The sequence below is a fragment of the Schistocerca cancellata genome, chromosome 7, assembly GCF_023864275.1.
Source record: "Schistocerca cancellata isolate TAMUIC-IGC-003103 chromosome 7, iqSchCanc2.1, whole genome shotgun sequence".
NCBI classification, from domain to species: domain Eukaryota; kingdom Metazoa; phylum Arthropoda; class Insecta; order Orthoptera; family Acrididae; genus Schistocerca; species Schistocerca cancellata.
The window spans coordinates 306789176-306806903 of record NC_064632.1 but is presented as its reverse complement, the minus strand read 5'-3'; the positions used below and the strand labels follow the sequence as shown (position 1 = coordinate 306806903).

General features: G+C 36.5%; 1 protein-coding gene across 1 annotated transcript in view; it reads left to right on the top strand.

Annotated features, from left to right (window-relative positions):
• Nucleotides 1–17728, top strand: part of LOC126092472 (multidrug resistance-associated protein 1-like) — a 409434-nt gene that overhangs the window by 247811 nt on the left and 143895 nt on the right. Inside the window, exon 19 of the mRNA XM_049908086.1 lies at nucleotides 526–682. Within this exon, the coding sequence (XP_049764043.1) occupies nucleotides 526–682 (157 nt within the window). The remainder of the gene's footprint in view (nucleotides 1–525; nucleotides 683–17728) is intronic.

The following is a 17728-nucleotide window of genomic DNA, read 5'->3' as shown; positions in this document are numbered from 1 at the left end:
ACTGTATATATGAATGAATTTAGAATTCCAGCTGTGAATGAGTCACCTCTCACTGATGAGTGAATTTCAATTGTTTTTAAACTAGATAAGCAGCATAACATGTTAAAAAAAGTATTTGGCCTCAGTGATTGAGAGTGTTACTATTTAATGTACAAGTTTTCAGAATGTAGGTTTTATTTTATTTTATTTATTTTTATTTATTTTATTTATTTATTTTTTTACAGCTAAATACAATACTGGAATGTGCTAGGTAGATTACAAACAACAGAAGGACTAAAAGTACCCATGCATGATATTGTTGAGATATGAAGTGGTAACAGATAATACAAGAAATTGTCCAGAAACTCAGTCACAAACATAATGCCCTGTTCTTTCTTGGAGATTGATGTACTGCCCCCCCCCCCCCCCCATACCAACCCTCACCCCCCACCCTGTGCTGTTTTCCTTATATACAAAAAGCTATGCAGTGGCTGAAATGTACAACCTTTACTTTATCTGTTGTTTATATCTCTTTTTTTCCTTCAGAGCTTGAAGAGATCAAACAGCAATTAGAGACTGCAATTGGTGCTGGAGAACTATCTCAAAAATTGAAGCAGACAAGATCACAAATTTCAGAAAGTCACAGTGAGAGTGGCTCAGTCGATGATAAAAATTCACTGTCAATGTCAGGATCAGTATGCAGGTACAGACCTTTTTGTTATTATCATTTTTATTTAAGATATTAAAGAATTACACAAAAGTGCCCTGCTGCATATCTGCATAATCATATGCAAAACAGCAGTTCTTAAATCATAATCCATGTATCATGTAATTCAAACAGAGGATGCCATTTTTTCAACAAATATGGTTTTAAATGATACTGTAGAGTTAGTTATTCTAATATGTATGCTGTGTGGGGAATAAAAGTGCCGTCTATATTTCATTTTTCACAAGGTTTTAACTTGTGAAAATATGACCATTGATATCACTGTTTTCTGAATATTTAGGAAGCACCCTGTGTGAAGATAGAGACAAATGTGAAGGGGACAGAAATTAGGGATATGAGACACCTACTAGTAGAGACTAAGACAACCTCTCTCTCTCTGATTTGGAGATCTTGGCAATTTTCTTGCTCTCCAGCAGCATCTGAACTTCTTCCAATGTTTATTTCCTGTCTGCCTGTGTTTTCTGATTAAGCAATTACATTTGAAAGCATTGCATACATACCCTCTTATTCTTTTTCTACAGTATGCAACATTATTTTATTTTCTCTCTTTTTCTTTTGTGTTGTTACTAATTTCATGAAAACTGATATATTTGCTCATGAAGGTGCTTTGGGACCAAAAGTTTAAAGGATTGAGCCCTGACATGGGATGTGGACATTACATTGGGCACTCTTTGTCTATGTGCCCTGGTACATTCTGTGTGTAATACAATCCTGTTTTCATTATGGCCTGACAGTGTGCCACAGTAACTGTTTGGCAGGAGAACAAATTAACCATTACAGAACATTACCTAAATGAAGACCATTTATTAGAATTGAAAGTGTTCAGTGTGTTCTGATGAGTGAACAGTTTTTGAGGTGAGTAATTAAGGAGTCCATTGAACCATAACCAATTATGGCTTTGGAGACATGTGGGACTGATAAATGAGTTCTACATTGCATCCCCTATTGCTGACAACAAGACAAAAGCATGCCCTGGTCATGGACACATGGACAGGAGCATTGCTAAACCATGTGGACTGTCTTAATAGATTTTGGGCATGCAGTCATAGAAACTCCATGTCTTCAACTGATATTTTGGTCATCTTTCAAGTAAGCCAACAGAAGCTGCAGCAGTTACATCAATTATTTTAACCATGAGAACTGCATAACTACACTTATTGTTACAGACATAAAAGTGCCAGAGATGATGCTTGGTAGCAAAGAGTTTTGTATGCAGTTAACCTGTGGTTAGGTGCTCGGTTCATGTAGGGACATTGATGCATCAGTAGTGACTGCCCTGTAGCAATGTCTTAAGAAGTTCATCTAACAAAGTGCTGATTTCCATGCTTTGTCCAGATTCATACCACTTTCTCTATTAATTAAATCCTTTGCTAAACAAATTTTCATTGCTTCTTTCACTACTGAGTCCCAGAATGATATTCAGACTAGAATTTCAACACTGTTGTACAGCATAGAATTGCCAGTATTGATGCAGTGCTGTGACAAGATGATTTATTGGGATGTAGGGGCCAGGTGTACCTCTGCTGTTTCCACCAAATTTTTCTCTGGCAGATTGCTGCATAATACTGGCCACTCTATGCTGTCAGACAATATTGAACGTGAATGTGAACTTCATCACTTTGGGAGTCAGAAGTGAAGGAAGCTGTGAAAATCTGTTTGACAAAGAATGTAATTAAAAGAGAGAGTGACTTCAACCTGGTCGAAACTTAGAACTGGACAATTTCTTTGATCAACTCACAAAGACATTGCTATAGTGCAGCACTTATTAATGCATTAATATCCCAGCATGGGTTGAGCATCCAACCAGATTCACTTCACTGCCAAACAAGACTGAACGAAGCTCCAAGATCCTATGGGATCACTATTAGACTGCATTTGTGGCTGTGTTGGACCTTACTTTAATTTTAGTCTATTTTAGATCCCGTGTGGTATAAAACAGTGCCCAGTAGCTAGATAAAAACACAGGTCACACCCATTTACAAGAAGGGCAGTTGAAATGATCCAAAAACTACTGCCCAATATCCTTGATGTCAATTTGTTGTAGAATCTTAGAACACATTTTGAACTCAAATATAAAGACATATCTGGTACAGAATGACCTTCTCTAAACCATACAGTGCACATTCCAAAAACATTGATCACATGAAACAAAACTTGCACTATTCTCACTTGACAGACTGCAAGCTTTAGATCAAGGCAGTCAGGTAGCTGCAGTATTTCTTTATATCTGAAAAGCATTTGACTCATATGGGGAAGGCTTTAAATGTGGCCAACCAATTTGAGCTTGCATTTGGAAGGTTACTTGCTTGCAACCTAAAATGGGTGACTTTAAGGTATTTTGGCTCTACACTTTCCTGGTTTTTGCAGACCCCATATGCAATGACAATAAATGGTCAGTTTTCAATTATATTTTGATCCCATCAATTTTTAGTCATTTGCATGTCGTGTAATTTAGGGGTTGTTTTTTTCAAGAGTGGAATGGTGTTGAACTAAAATATCTTAGAGTCTAATTTTAGTTTGTAAAAAAGCAACCTGCCAAATATGAGCTGAATAGGTTAGCCATGTCTGAGGTCTCTCCCTCATCAGTCTCACAACTACACTACTTATCAAAAGTATGATTGTATGGGGTATCAAGTGAAATTTGTGACTGGAGTGAAGATTTTTTGGTAGAGAGGGTGCATCACATTACCTTGGATGGAGAGACATTGACAGATGTAGAAGTAACTTCAGATGTGCCTCTGGGAACTTTGTTTGGACCTTTGCTGTTCATGTCATACACTAATGACCTTATGGACAAAATTAATAGTAACCTCAGCCTTTTTACAGAATATGCAGTTGCCTGTAATGAAGTACTGTCTGAAAGAAGCTGCATAAATATTCAGTCAGATCTTGATAAGATTTCAAAGTGGTGCAAAGATTATCGACTTTCTTTAAATGTTCAGAAATGTAAAATTGTGCAATTCACAAAGTGAAAACATGTAGCACCCTGTGACTATAATGTTAATGAGTCACTGTTGGAATTGGTCAACCGATACAAATACCTTGGTGTAACACACTGTAGGGATATGAAATGGAATGACCTCAGTCACATATGAAATGGAATGACTCAGTCACAAGTAAAGCATGTGGAAGACAGTTTTTTATTGAAAGAATACTGGGGAAACGCAATTAGTCAACAAAGGAAATTGGTGATAAATCACTTGTGTCACCCATCCTATAATACTGCTCAATTGCGTGTAACCCACACCAAATAGGAGTAATATGGGACTGAACATATAAAGAGAAGTACAACACAAAAAGGTGCAGGTTTGTTTGATCCATATTAGACTGTCACATAGATGCTGAAGAAGCTCAACTGGCAGACTTTTGATAATAGATGGAAACTGCCTGGAGAATGTCTACTTACAAAGTTTCCATAAACAACATTAAATGATGACTCTAGGAATGCACTACAACTCCTTACATATCACTTCCATAGTGATCATGAGTACAAGATTAGATTAATTACAGCAAACATGAAGGCATTTAAAGAATCATTCTTTCTGTGAGCCTTACGTGAATGGAATGGGAAAAAGCCTTAACAACTGGTACTAAGGGAGTGCTATGGGACAATATAGCTATAAGAATATAGTCACCATAAGGTGGAGATGCTGGGTCAACAATAGATGTAGGTGGAGACACACACACACACACACACACACACACACACACACACACACACACACACAACTTACACACGATCACAGTGTTGTTTCAGTTGCTTGGTACTGGGGTCGTGTGTGTAAGTTGAATAAGCGCGCGCGCGTGTGTGTGCGTGTGTGTGTGTGTGTGTGTGTGTGTGTGTGTGTGTGTGTGTGTTGTGTGTTTACATCTCTTGTTGATGAAGCTCTATTGTCTGAAAGCTTTATTTATTTGTGACAGTCTTTTTGTTGTGCCTATCTGTGACTCAGCATCTCTGCTATATGGTGAGTAGCAACTTTCCTTTTTATAATGTTGTTACATTCCATCCTGGATTTTCCATTGTTAGATTCATAGTAAATTGTACATGGCACTAACAATAAGCAGCCTACATGGAGAGCCATAAGTAGGTGTCTTCCCATCAGATTCCAAGCAAACTCACAGAATTAATTGAAATGTGAATTTCACAGGTGGGAGAAAATTTTAATCTACAGAAAGCCCAGCAAATATTGCTGCCCCATGTGACTTGAATTAATATGCTGTATAACTTTAGCTTATTGGATAAAGTGCCAAAATCAACTCAGCCATATTTGCAACCAAATAGTCATCAGCAAAAACACTTTAAACACCAAGAAGCAGACATGACTAGTGACTACACAACAGAGGCTTGTCTAACAATATCTTAGCTCCATTTATTTCCCACCACTAAGAAAATCAACTTTCATCACTTTTCCATAGCCACTTCCTTCACGTGCATGTATCTGGTACCCTGGCTCAGCAATTGTGAAAGCTTGCTGGAATTCAGTGACAGCCACTAGATGGCACTACTACATCTGCAGGTGATGCTGTGACTGCTGCAGCAATGGCCATAGAACCACACTCATCTTGACAGCCTATCAGTGTTTGTGGCTGTCCTTTAAAGGTAGCAGAGCAGCAGCTCAGTCTTCAGCCATGACTTCACAGTACTCTTGTATCATTGCCAATAAACATTTTTGGTTGGCCTTATAATTTGCTACATCTTCAGTTTTTGATCTTAGCTCTCTTGTTTGGACTTGTTGTTCTGCCATGCCATCTCTGTTACTCATTCCTTTTGTTGTCCTTGTGTTCACCGTTAATGAAATATTGTTACAACACCTAGACTTTCAGTCCATTCTCAATGGGTTTTGGTCATTCTTGACTTTGAGCTGAATCTCAAAATGGCTCTGAGCACTATGGGACTTAACATCTAACTGAATCTCATTCAATATAACTGATGACAAGTTAAAAGATAAGTGGTAGCCCATGGGCACAAATCTTGGAACAACAAGAGCCATAGCTGATTCTGCAGCAGCAATTGTAACAGCAGTTCCAACAGAAATTTCAACAACAGTATCAGCAAACTGAATTGGTTTGCCAGAAAATTTAACTTGTGATTAGATTAGATTCAGTTTTTGTTTAAGAGACACAAAAATGAGAATTCTCATGGGTGTGGGTGTGAAGGATCAACTGCAGGTTTAGGAATCATTTGCTGTAGCTCTTCCTTGACATTGCCTGTCTACATTTTATATCCTCTCTACTTCAGCCATGATCAGTTATTTTGCTGCCCAAATAGCAAAATCTATCTACTATTTTCAGTGCCTCGTTCCCTAATCTGATACCCTCAGGGTCACTTTATTTAACTTGACTACATTTCAATATCCCTATTTTGCTTTTGTTGATATTCATCTTATATCCTCCCTGCAAGACACTGTCCATTCCATTAAACTGTTCCTCTAAGTTTTTGCTTTCTCTGACAGAATTGCAATGCCATCAGCAAACCTCAAGGTTCTTATTTCTTCTTCCTGAACTTTCATTCCTACTCCAAAGTTTTCTTTGGTTTCCTTTATTGCTTGCTCAGTGTACAGATTGAATAACATTGGGTGTAGGCTACAACCCTGTCTCACTCTCTTCTCAATCACTTCTTCCTTCAGCCCCTCGACTCTTATAACTATCTTATAGTTACTGTTGCAGTTGTAAGTAGCTTTTTGCCCCTTTATTTTCCCCTGCAACCTTCAGGATATCAAAAAGAGTATCCCAGTCAATGGTCCCAAAAGCTCACTCTAAGTCTACAAATACCATAGGTATCTTTTCTTAACTATCTTTTAAGATAAGTCCTATGGTCAGTATTGCCTCAGATGTTCCTAGATTTCTTCCATATCCAAACTGACCTTCCCCAAGGTTGGATTCTACCAGTTTTTCAATTCTTCTGTATAGAATTCTTATTAGTATTTTCCAACCATCACTTATCAAACTGATTTCGATTCCCGGCGGGGTCAGGGATTTTCACCTGCCTTGAGATGACTGGGTGTTTGTGTTGTCATCATTTCATCATCATCCAGGAAAGTGGCGAAATTGGACTGAGCAAAGATTCGATAATTGTACGGGCGCTGATAACCACGCAGTTGAGCGCCCCACTAACCAAACATCATCATCATCCTCTTATCAAACTGATTGTTTGGTAATAATAGAAGGAAACATTCCACGAAGGAAAAATATATCTAAAAACAAAGATGATGTGACTTACCAAATGAAAGTGCTGGCAGGTCGACAGACACACAAACGAACACAAACATACACACAAAATTCAAGCTTTCGCAACAAACTGTTGCCTCATCAGGAAAGAGGGAAGGAGAGGGAAAGACGAAAGGATGTGGGTTTTAAGGGAGAGGGTAAGGAGTCATTCCAATCCCGGGAGCGGAAAGACTTACCTTAGGGGGAAAAAAGGACGGGTACACACTCGCACACACACACATATCCATCCACACATATACAGACACCAGGATGGTGTCTGTATATGTGTGGATGGATATGTGTGTGTGTGCGAGTGTGTACCCGTCCTTTTTTCCCCCTAAGGTAAGTCTTTCCGCTCCCGGGATTGGAATGACTCCTTACCCTCTCCCTTAAAACCCACATCCTTTCGTCTTTCCCTCTCCTTCCCTCTTTCCTGATGAGGCAACAGTTTGTTGCGAAAGCTTGAATTTTGTGTGTATGTTTGTGTTCGTTTGTGTGTCTGTCGACCTGCCAGCACTTTCATTTGATTGTTTGGTAATTTTCAGATCCATCAGAAATTGATTTCTTTGGAATTGGAATTATTACATTCTTCTTTAAGTCTGAGGGTATTTCTCCTGCCCCATACATCTTGTACATCAGATAAAAGGTTTTGTCTTGGGTAGCTCTCCCAAGGCTGTCAGTAGTTCTGATGGGATGTCATCTACTCCTGAGGCCTTGTTTTGACTTATGTCTTCCAGTGCTCTGTCAAATCCTTTTGCAAAATATCGAGTCTTCTATTTCATCTTCATCTATGTCCTCTACTGTTTCTATAATATTGTATTCAAGTTCATTTCCTTTGCATACACTCTCTAAATACTCCTTACACCTTTCAACTTTCCCTTTTTTGCTTAGAACTGGTTTTCCATCTGAGCTCTTGATATTCATACAGCTGCTTCTCTTTTCTCCAAAACTCTCTTTAATTTTTCTGTAGTTGGTATCTATTTTTCCCATAGTAAAATATGCTTCTAAATCCTTACATTTGTCCTCTAGCTATTCCTATTTAGCGATTTCTCACTTTCTGTCAATCTCATTTTTTAGACGTTTGATTTCCTTTTGCCTGTTTCATTTGCTGAATTTTTATATTTTCTCCTTTCATCAGTTAAGTTCAATACCTCTTGTGTTATCCAAGGATCTCTATCAGGCCTTGTCTTTTTATGTATTTGATCCTCTGCTGCCTTCACTATTTCATCTCTTAAATCTTCTCATTCATCTTCTACTGCATTCCTTTCCCCTGCCCAAGTCAATTCCTGTTCATGTGCCCTTAGAAGCTCTCTAGCAACTTATGGTTCTTTCAACTTACCCTTAATTTCCTATCTTTTTCCAATTTCTTCAGTTTTAACTGACAGTTCACAACCAATAAATTGTCGTCAGAGTCCACATCTGCTCCTGGAATGTCTTAAAATTTAAAATATGGTTCCTATATCTCTGTGTTATCATTATATAATCTGTATGAAACCTTTCAGTGTCTATAGGTCTCTTCCACCTATACAACCTTCTTTTATGGTTCTTAAATGGAGTGTTAGCAATGACTGAATTATTCTGTGTGCAAAAATCTACCACTCAGCTTCCTCTTTTATTCCTTTCCCTAAGTTCATATTGACCCACTACTTTTCCTTCTCTTCCTTTTCCTACTATCAAATTCCAGTACCACATCACAATTAAAGTTCTGTTTCCCATAAGTACCTGAATAACTTGGTTTATATCATCATACACTTCTTCAGTCTCTTCATCACCTGTGGAGCTAGTTGGCATATAAACTTGTGCTACTGTGATTCCAGTACATGTGGGCTTCATGTCTATCTTGGCTAAGATAATGCATTCACTATGCTGTTCATAGTAGCTTATCTACATTCCTATTTTCTTATTCATGATTAAACCCACTACTGCATTACTCCTATGTGACTTTGTATTTGTAACACTGAATTCACCTGATCAGAAATCCTGTTCCTCCTGGCACTGAACTTTACTAATTCCCACTATATCTTACTTAAATGTAACCATTTCCCTTTTTAAATTTTCTAACCTACTTGCCCGGTTATGGGATCTAACCCTCCATGGTCCTATCTGTAGCACACCAGTTTGTTCCACCTGATAGCAGTATCCTCTTGAGTAGTCACTATCCGATATCCAAATGAGAGATTATTTACCTCTGAGATATTTTACATCATTTGACCATACAGTAGAGTTGCATGCTTGTGGAAAAAATTACAGCTGTAGTTTCTCCTTGCTTTCAGGCTGTACCTGCTCAGCAAGGCTGTTTTGGGTGGTGTTACAAAGCCATATCAGTCAGTCATTCAGACAGTTGCCCCTGCAACTATTGAAAAGACAGCTACTGCTCTTCAGAAACCGCACATTTTTGTGGCCTCTCAAAGATACCCCTCTGTTGTAGTTGCACCTATGGTACAGTCATCTGTATCACTGAGTCACACAAGCCACCCCACCAACGGCAAGGTCCGTGGTTCATGGCAGCTATGAAGATCTCTGTTGCAGTCATTAGAGCTGAAGGTTACTGATATTTGAATGACACCAGCACATTGTTCAAGGAACTGCTGATGTCACAGCATGTCCACATGCACATTACACTTAAACTTGTTGCAAAAAGTTGCCTTAGTTTGAATTGTATGCCTTATGTACTCATCAGCCCAGTAACCTTCTGACATTACGTGTCACTGATAATTTTATAATTTTTGCAATTATTCATGGAAGTGTGTCAAAAATGTGCTGAACCTTCCTGTAGACATGAGTTGCCATTTGCCACTTTGTAGAGAGGTGTAGAGTACCAACCCCATTCAGCGAGTGGTCATTTCCCAGGCAGACAGCCACACATCAAGGTTTGCGCCTTTTACCCTCCAGTCACAGATGACACAAATGAGAGCATGCAGCTCTTTCCAGACAATTTTGTGGGCCCCACTGTTATTGTGCCAAATGTAATTTTTGCGCTGTTTGCGCATCAGTTGTCACAACCATGGAACATTGGAGGTCAGTATTTTTCTGTAAAATCTTTTTCTTTTGATCTGAAACATCAGGAGTCATGTTTTACTTGTTTGTTTCTCTCAATCACATACATACACTTACCATACTTACACATATCTGCTGGTGACAGTAGTTTTGGGACCATATTCCCAAGCTTGCATATTAACCCTTGCTTCACATGAATTATCAATAAGTTTAAAACATTGAAAGTGATTTTCATGTTCCCTGCTTTATTTACATAAACTTCAATTAAAAATTCAATTCTAAATTACGTTTTTTGCTTTCCTTTGCATACCTTTAATTCTATCCTTACAACTATTCTAATTATCAAATAAAAGTGCCCCACAATTTTGTATGGGAAAATCAGAAAATCACCCACAGTTAGAGTGTTAATGATGACAAACAATATTAGTACATGTATTTGCATTGGCCAAAACAGCAGCTCACCACCTTTCTGGTCTCTGATGATGGTCTTCAACAGTCATCTTTTCCTTTCTTGGGCTGTCCCATTGACATTTTTCTCACTGAAGAAGTTGGCTGCCCTGTCAAACCCAGTCACACTCACTTCAAAGAGATGTGCTCAATGCTTTAAAATTATTATTCACAGTGATCCATGTGGTCACAATGCAACTTGAGCTTCATCAATACCACAAGCAACCTTCTCAGTCATATTCCTTGTGAGTAACTGACTTGCCAGGTGTGTCATTATTGTGATGTCACTTGCACAAACTCAGCTTGCAGAACCTCATATGGAGACTCATTGATCTGAGACTATTACATCCTTCCCCTCTGTTAGTGTGAAAAACTGAGAAATCACTGTAGATGCTGCTTAAAACAGGTGCACTTTTTTTCAATTCTTGTGTACAGCCTTCATATAACTGGTTTCGAAGTGACCTTTCACATCACCCATTTAATGGTTCTTGCATTTCTCATTCTGTTTCTCTTTGTTTCAAAGAAGAGTCCTATCACTTTCCAGGCATCACTTTACAATTGACCTGAGAGTTCCAATCTGCATCAGCTCACAAAACATTGATACGAAAATACATATACATAAGAAAAGACATATACATAAAAAATATCAAATGTCAAAAAAAAAATGAGAAATTAATTAATTGGATTATCATTTCAAGAAATTACTTTGCATTATTCATAAGAACTGTTTCATTATAATGTATCGCGCATCCTCTTAGTGTGAGTCACATCCATTATGTTCTGTCTTGGACAAAATGGTGACAAAATATTTGTTTACAAATTCAAGTAAGTTTCATTAGTATTTCACCTTGTACAGTCTCAGTTAATTTTCAATCCATATTTTATCAATGCAACGACTTTCATTGTAATTTGTGTGCCAGACGCTCTTTTCATCTAACACAGAATAATCAAGGCCCTTCCTCTTTGACAACACTAAGATAAAATGACAGCATTAGGACAACATTTGACAGCATTAAGGCAAATCTGATAACCTAGTGACAAACTGGACAGCCTTTGGTAAAAACTGACACCACATAGGCAAATTAAGTCTCACCTTAGATAAGTTTTTCATTATTATTCTCATAGCAAAACCATATTTATGGTTCTATACCATCTCATAGAAAACCATTAAAGAAAATGTAGGCAATTTCATGTCAGTGAAGCAAAATTATGTCAGAATACTCAAATATTTCATAACTTATTTCCTTTCTCTTCTATACAGAATTCTTTCTGAACTGTGTATTGCTGTTTTCTCTTCCTCACATGTGTCTACATTTGAGCAACCTCTCATCATCAAGTGTCATAATCTTATGTATCTCATGGAAAAATGTCTATAAAAGTCTTATATGTGGAAAACAAAATATGCAAATAAAAACCATTCTAAAATGCTAACAGTTTTTTTCTTTTTTTAAAAAGTGTTTCATTCAGTTTCCTCCAAATCAATTTGACCTCAATATTTCAATACACAAAGGAACATACTAACCTTCATGTATAAGTCTAGAAACAAGTATGTACTTAGTGCTCTCATAAATGCAATCTATGAGTTGTCTCCCTAACTTTTCTGTTTTATCTTAAATTGTGTGTGACACAAATGTACCTTTAGAAATTCTTACATGGAGTATATCAAAATCATTAAGTGTTTGTTCATAACATTAAACATAAGCCTACATAGCAGGCTCACAATTGTTTCTTCTTGGTTCTAGAATACAGCATCTCTTGACAGGAATCTTCAACTTTCATGTGAAATGTTGTTAATGTGAAAATTCTGTTTTGCCTATCCTTTAAAATTTTCATACTTCATTTCCACTTTGCTCTTGTTTGACACAGGTAGAATGTATCTTTCTTACTATTAATTTCCTCAAATTCTCATTATCATGGTATAGTAAAATGTATTCATAAAGCATACTCTGTAAAACCCATCACTTCACAATAAGTGTTATCCTCTATCAGACAAATTACTGAAAATGCTTGAGTTTGTAAAAATGAAATTTAGTACAGAAAATTCAATGTAGTATTCAATAATCGAGCAAAATTTTAAAAGAAGCTTGTGTGCCCTCATAATTTCTTAGGTGTGTCTTGAAACAACAGAGAACCTTTTCAAATCTGCTCGCATTCATATAATGTAATGTAGAATTCAGAATGTGATACTCACATTAAAAAAAATTGATAGCTACCTTCAGTTATTGATAGATGTGTAATTAGGCTGCGTATGTCGAATGTAACACTGGTGTGGTACTGTTAAGCAAATGTCACATTAGCTGGGGCATCTTGTGTATGCCGCATGCATGGTAAAAAAAGTGTATGTGTACCCCACTGAGAGTTTACAGTTATTGAAAATATCGTTTCAGCTGAATAATATTTCTTAATCCAGACAACTTCTTTGACCTAAGATACATCAAATGGTAAGCATTAAGATGAGGTATCTCTAGAATTTCCAATGGTCCATTGTAAATATCAAAACATTTCTTTATCTCCTTATTGATGGCTTTTGATTTTTCATAACTTTTGGTATAATACCAGATCCCCTACCTTATATAGAATGACTTTGTTTCTTATCATTTTTTTTCCTTTTCTTGTGGTATGATTACATATTTTCACTAGCAATTTTGTTTCTGTCATTTGCAGTGATTTCAGTATGAGTAGGACAATCAATTAAATTATTCAAAATGTTTTCTGGCTTTTTATTGTACTGTATTTCAAATTGTGTGAAACGTGTTGTAGTATGTTATGACCTATTCAGTACATCTTCAAAATGACTGAGGTTGTGTTATCTTTTGCACAGTATGTCCTGCAAAGCCTACCTATTTCCCACGTGTACCTCACTGTTGGATTGCATGCTGGGGAATAAATGGGTATTAAAATATGTTTTATCTTTTCATAGCTAATAAATTTTTTCCATATGGTGAAGTGCACTGCCTACCATTATTTGATAAGATTGCTTGTGGCTGACCCACTTTCAAGAAATAATCTTTAATAAAACACTGAATAATTTTCCTACTGATTGCTTTCCTCAATGGATACAATTTTATAAATTTTGAAAACAGATCTACTGAAACTAAAATATAACAATAACCATCTTTAGAGTGGGGTAATTTTCCAAATAAATCAATGCCAATTAGTTCAGACTTACCTTTTGGGCATATACTTTGCATAAAACCCTCATGGTTTTGGTTGGAGACTTTAATTCTCTGACACTGTTCACAAGTTAACAGACAATTCCTAACTTTTCTAGAGATATTATTGAAATACACGTTTTCCTCCAGTTATTATATACGATTTATTATGCTACACAGTGTCCATAACTTTGGTGTATGTATTAATTAATGTATCTCTGTGATGTTTGGGCCAACTGTCTGAGTCGGGACTATTTCTTTGAAATATAATCCCTTTAAAAAGCTAATAATATAATTTCACTTTTTCATACCCCTTTTTACCCATGTAACTCTTTACTAATTTCCATTCTTCATCTTGATTTTGGTTACGCCTTAATTGGTTACTGGTATTAGCAATTTCCTTTTCCCATTTTATTCCCTGAAAGTACATGATCCAAAAATTTTTGTTGTTCTCTAAGTTTTCATTTCCTTGTTCAACCTCCACTGGTAATCTAGACAGAGCATCCACTGTTTCATTTTGGTCTCCTTTTATGTAATGTATTGTGTAGTCAATCAATGGAAAATCCAGGATGGAATGTAACAATTTGACAGAAGGAAAGTTGCTACTCACCATATAGTGAAGATACAGAGCCACAGTAGGCACAATAAAAAGATTCACACAATCATAGCTTTTGGCAATTAAGGCCTTTGTCAGCAGTAGACACACATACACACACGCACACACACACTCAGGCAAGCGCAACTTGCACACACTTGTGTAGTCAAATTGTTGTAGGAAAATACCCCACCTGGTAATTCCATCATGAAAAAGTTTGCATTCCTGTATGTAGCTCAAAGTTTTGTGGTGAGAGAAAACTGTTTTTTTTTTATGACCAACTACATAGCTCTTAAACTTTTTAAATTCCCAGACAATAGCTAAGAGTTCTTTATCTCTGACTGTATGATTTCTCTCGTGTTTCTGTAATCCTCTATTAGTAAAACTGATTTAAAAGTATTCTACAGCCTCATTGATTTCTTTCTGCCGAAAAAGGTGTACCCCAAGCCCATAATCACTTCCATCAGCCATAAGACAGAATGGTAATTCCCAATCAGGCATATGAACGATTTTACTGTTGGAAAGTTGCCTCTTAATTTCATTAAATGCCTCTTGACATTAGGTTGTCCATTCCCAAATAGAATTTTTCTTAAGAAGTTCTCTGAGACATGGTGCATTAAGTGCCTGTGTACATACATATTTTCAGTAAAAGTTTGCCGAACCAGAAAATTACCTAAGTTGCTTTTTATTTTTTGGTATCGGAAATTCCTCTATGGCCATTAGTTTATCTTTGTCAGGCAATATCCCCTTTTCACTAATAGAGTGGCCTAAAAATGTTGATTCTGTCACTCCAAATTTACATTTCCCTAATTTAAACGTTATACCCCAAGGTCTAATTTTTTTACAATTTTTTTTTCCATGAAGTTTCAATATATTCTTCCCATGTGTTACTAGTAACTAAAATATCATTCACATAAATTACTAATTTGGACAATAATTTCCTACCTGAGACATAATCTAAAACACAGATAAATTCAGCAACTGAAATGTTAAGTCCAAATGGCACCACAAAGTACTGATAGCTTTTTCCATTATATAAAAATGCACTATACTTTCTTGAATTTGGCTCTAAAACAATTTGGTTAAACCCTTTTTTCAATCTAGACTGGGAAAATATTTTGTGTCACTGAATTTATTCAATAATTCCTCCATGGATTCAGGGTGGTCAGTTTCCCATTCAAGGAATTTGTACAAATGGTGACAATCCAAAACAAGCCTAACACCTCCATCTTTCTTAGAAACAACAACCAGTCGATAATTGCACTGGATGCTGCTCCTTTCCACTATCCTCCATTTTTGCATATTCTGCAATTCTCTCTCCATTAATTTTCTTTTGCAAATTCGGACCCCACATGGTCTGATAAAAAATAGATAATGCTGTTTCATTTTTAATTTACAGACATAATTTTTAACTGTTCCTGGCTTATTACAAAAACTGTCACAATATTCCCTTACAAACTGATCTAAATCTTCTCTCTCAGAACTGGGTAAGCTATCAACAGTATTTACTTTATCACTGACTAACTGTGAAAACTATTACTATCAAAATTGTCCTCCTGTTCCTCCTGTTCAATGCACCTGTCATCATAAAATTCAATATCTCTCATCTGATTACTGCAATTTTCTGTACACTTTAAAAGTAATTTGACCTCACCAGAATGACCAGGTTTTGGTTCTGTGAAACATATCTTCCGAATCACGTTGCTTTTATTATCCAATTCATGCCCAACAGAATATTTTCATTTAGGTCTACCACCACAAATTATCCTTGTTCAAACAATAAATACCAAATTAAAAATGGAATCAAAGCCTGTCTGGAAATTGGTTTGCTGTACTTACCTGTAGCTCCCTTAATCTTAACACCTGCTACAGAAAATTTTATGTGTGATGCTCTGTTTTTCAACCTTTCTCTTAATTTACCAGATATACAACAAATAGGGCCACCTGTGTCTATTAGACACATACCTTTCCAATTCTCAATTGCTATTTCAAAATAAGGACCATCAGATATCTCTTGTTTATCAACTTTCACTTCCTCCATTAATAAATCATCTTCTGTTTCTTTAAAATCTAAATTAATGCACGACTGTTACTTATTCACTGAAACTGTTTGCAAATTACACAAAGACATATCACTATTAGACTGAATTTCTTCTATATCTGACAAACTACTGCTTTCTGTGAAAGAGGCTTCACAAATTATATGTTGCTGATTGCCTGAATTATTACTTACCTCATTGTTTACTTGTGTGTGTTCCATGACTTCATTATTCTCAAATTACAAATTATCATCATCATTGCTACATTTCACTTCACTGACTTCTTGCTTATTTAAAACCTCTACGACATTGTAACCTATCTGCTTATTTTGTTCATTCTTATCATTACTCTTAGCCAAAATCTCCCTGACATCAATAGAAGATCATGTACCCTATCATCACTGATCAAATCATCAATACTTGCTAATTGCCTGTTAGCTTCATCTCCCAATACTTCTACAAAAATCATTCCATCAAGCTCCTCTTTACACAAAATATCATTAACATCATCGTCATCACTACCTTTGTCATCACCTGAGTCACATGCATCTGCATGGACCTCAGCTACAACATCAAATCTCTCTACTGCTACATCATCATCTGAATCAACTACTAAAGCATCAATATTTTTGGGTACAAGGTTATCATTTTGGCTTACTACTACATCAAACAAAACTGGATCCTCATCATTAACAAACAAATTAGCAATACTACAATCATCATTATAACCATCCTTTGATGCACACTTGTTGTCAAATAAATTTGGCAGGCCCTCTTCACTTAGCTTATAACTATTTTCTGTCTCTGTGTCATCATTATTCATTTCATTTAACATATAGTTCCAAAATTCATAGTTCTTATTTATATTATTAAGGTGGTAGTTCCTATTGTTATCTGTGTGATGGTGGTGTGACCTGTGTCTGTTTGCCCTGCTCTTAGCCTGGTTACAAGTTTTTCTCTTCACCTCAAACTGACAGGCCTCCAATGAGGTGGATACTCATTTTCCTGTCTATACTGTCTGTTCTGATTTGAGTTGGTGTTTTGTCTGTACTTGTTGCTATTTTGACCACTGTTCCTGTTACCATAGTTATTTTGTCTGTTACTGTTATGAGATAACCCATCACTCTGGCGTTGGTACTCTCTCCTATTTTGATTGTTTGACCTGTCATGACTTTGCCATGCATAGACTACCCTATCCACATACTTCAAAAATTCTTCAGTCGAGTCATCTGGCCCGTAAGTTAGGCCCCACTGAATGCGGTTTGGTAGATGTCATTTTAGTGTGTCAATCTCAATTAACTCATCTAAAGGTTTGTATAGACATGCCAGTTTTCTTAGCTGTATTTCACAAAACTTTCCCTTCTGTGAATCTGCTGCAATTCAAAAATTCAAACTTTATCCTAGCTTGTCTGCTTTCTGACCAGAATTTATTCAAACACAATGTTTCAGATTGACCAAAAGTCATTTCAGGGCTTACATTCTGATTTGCCCAGGATAAAGCTTCACCATCGCGAAAACACTTAGCTACTTTCACTTTTAATGGTTGTGGCATGCCAGGTGCGAAACTGTCTTTGCATTGATGTAA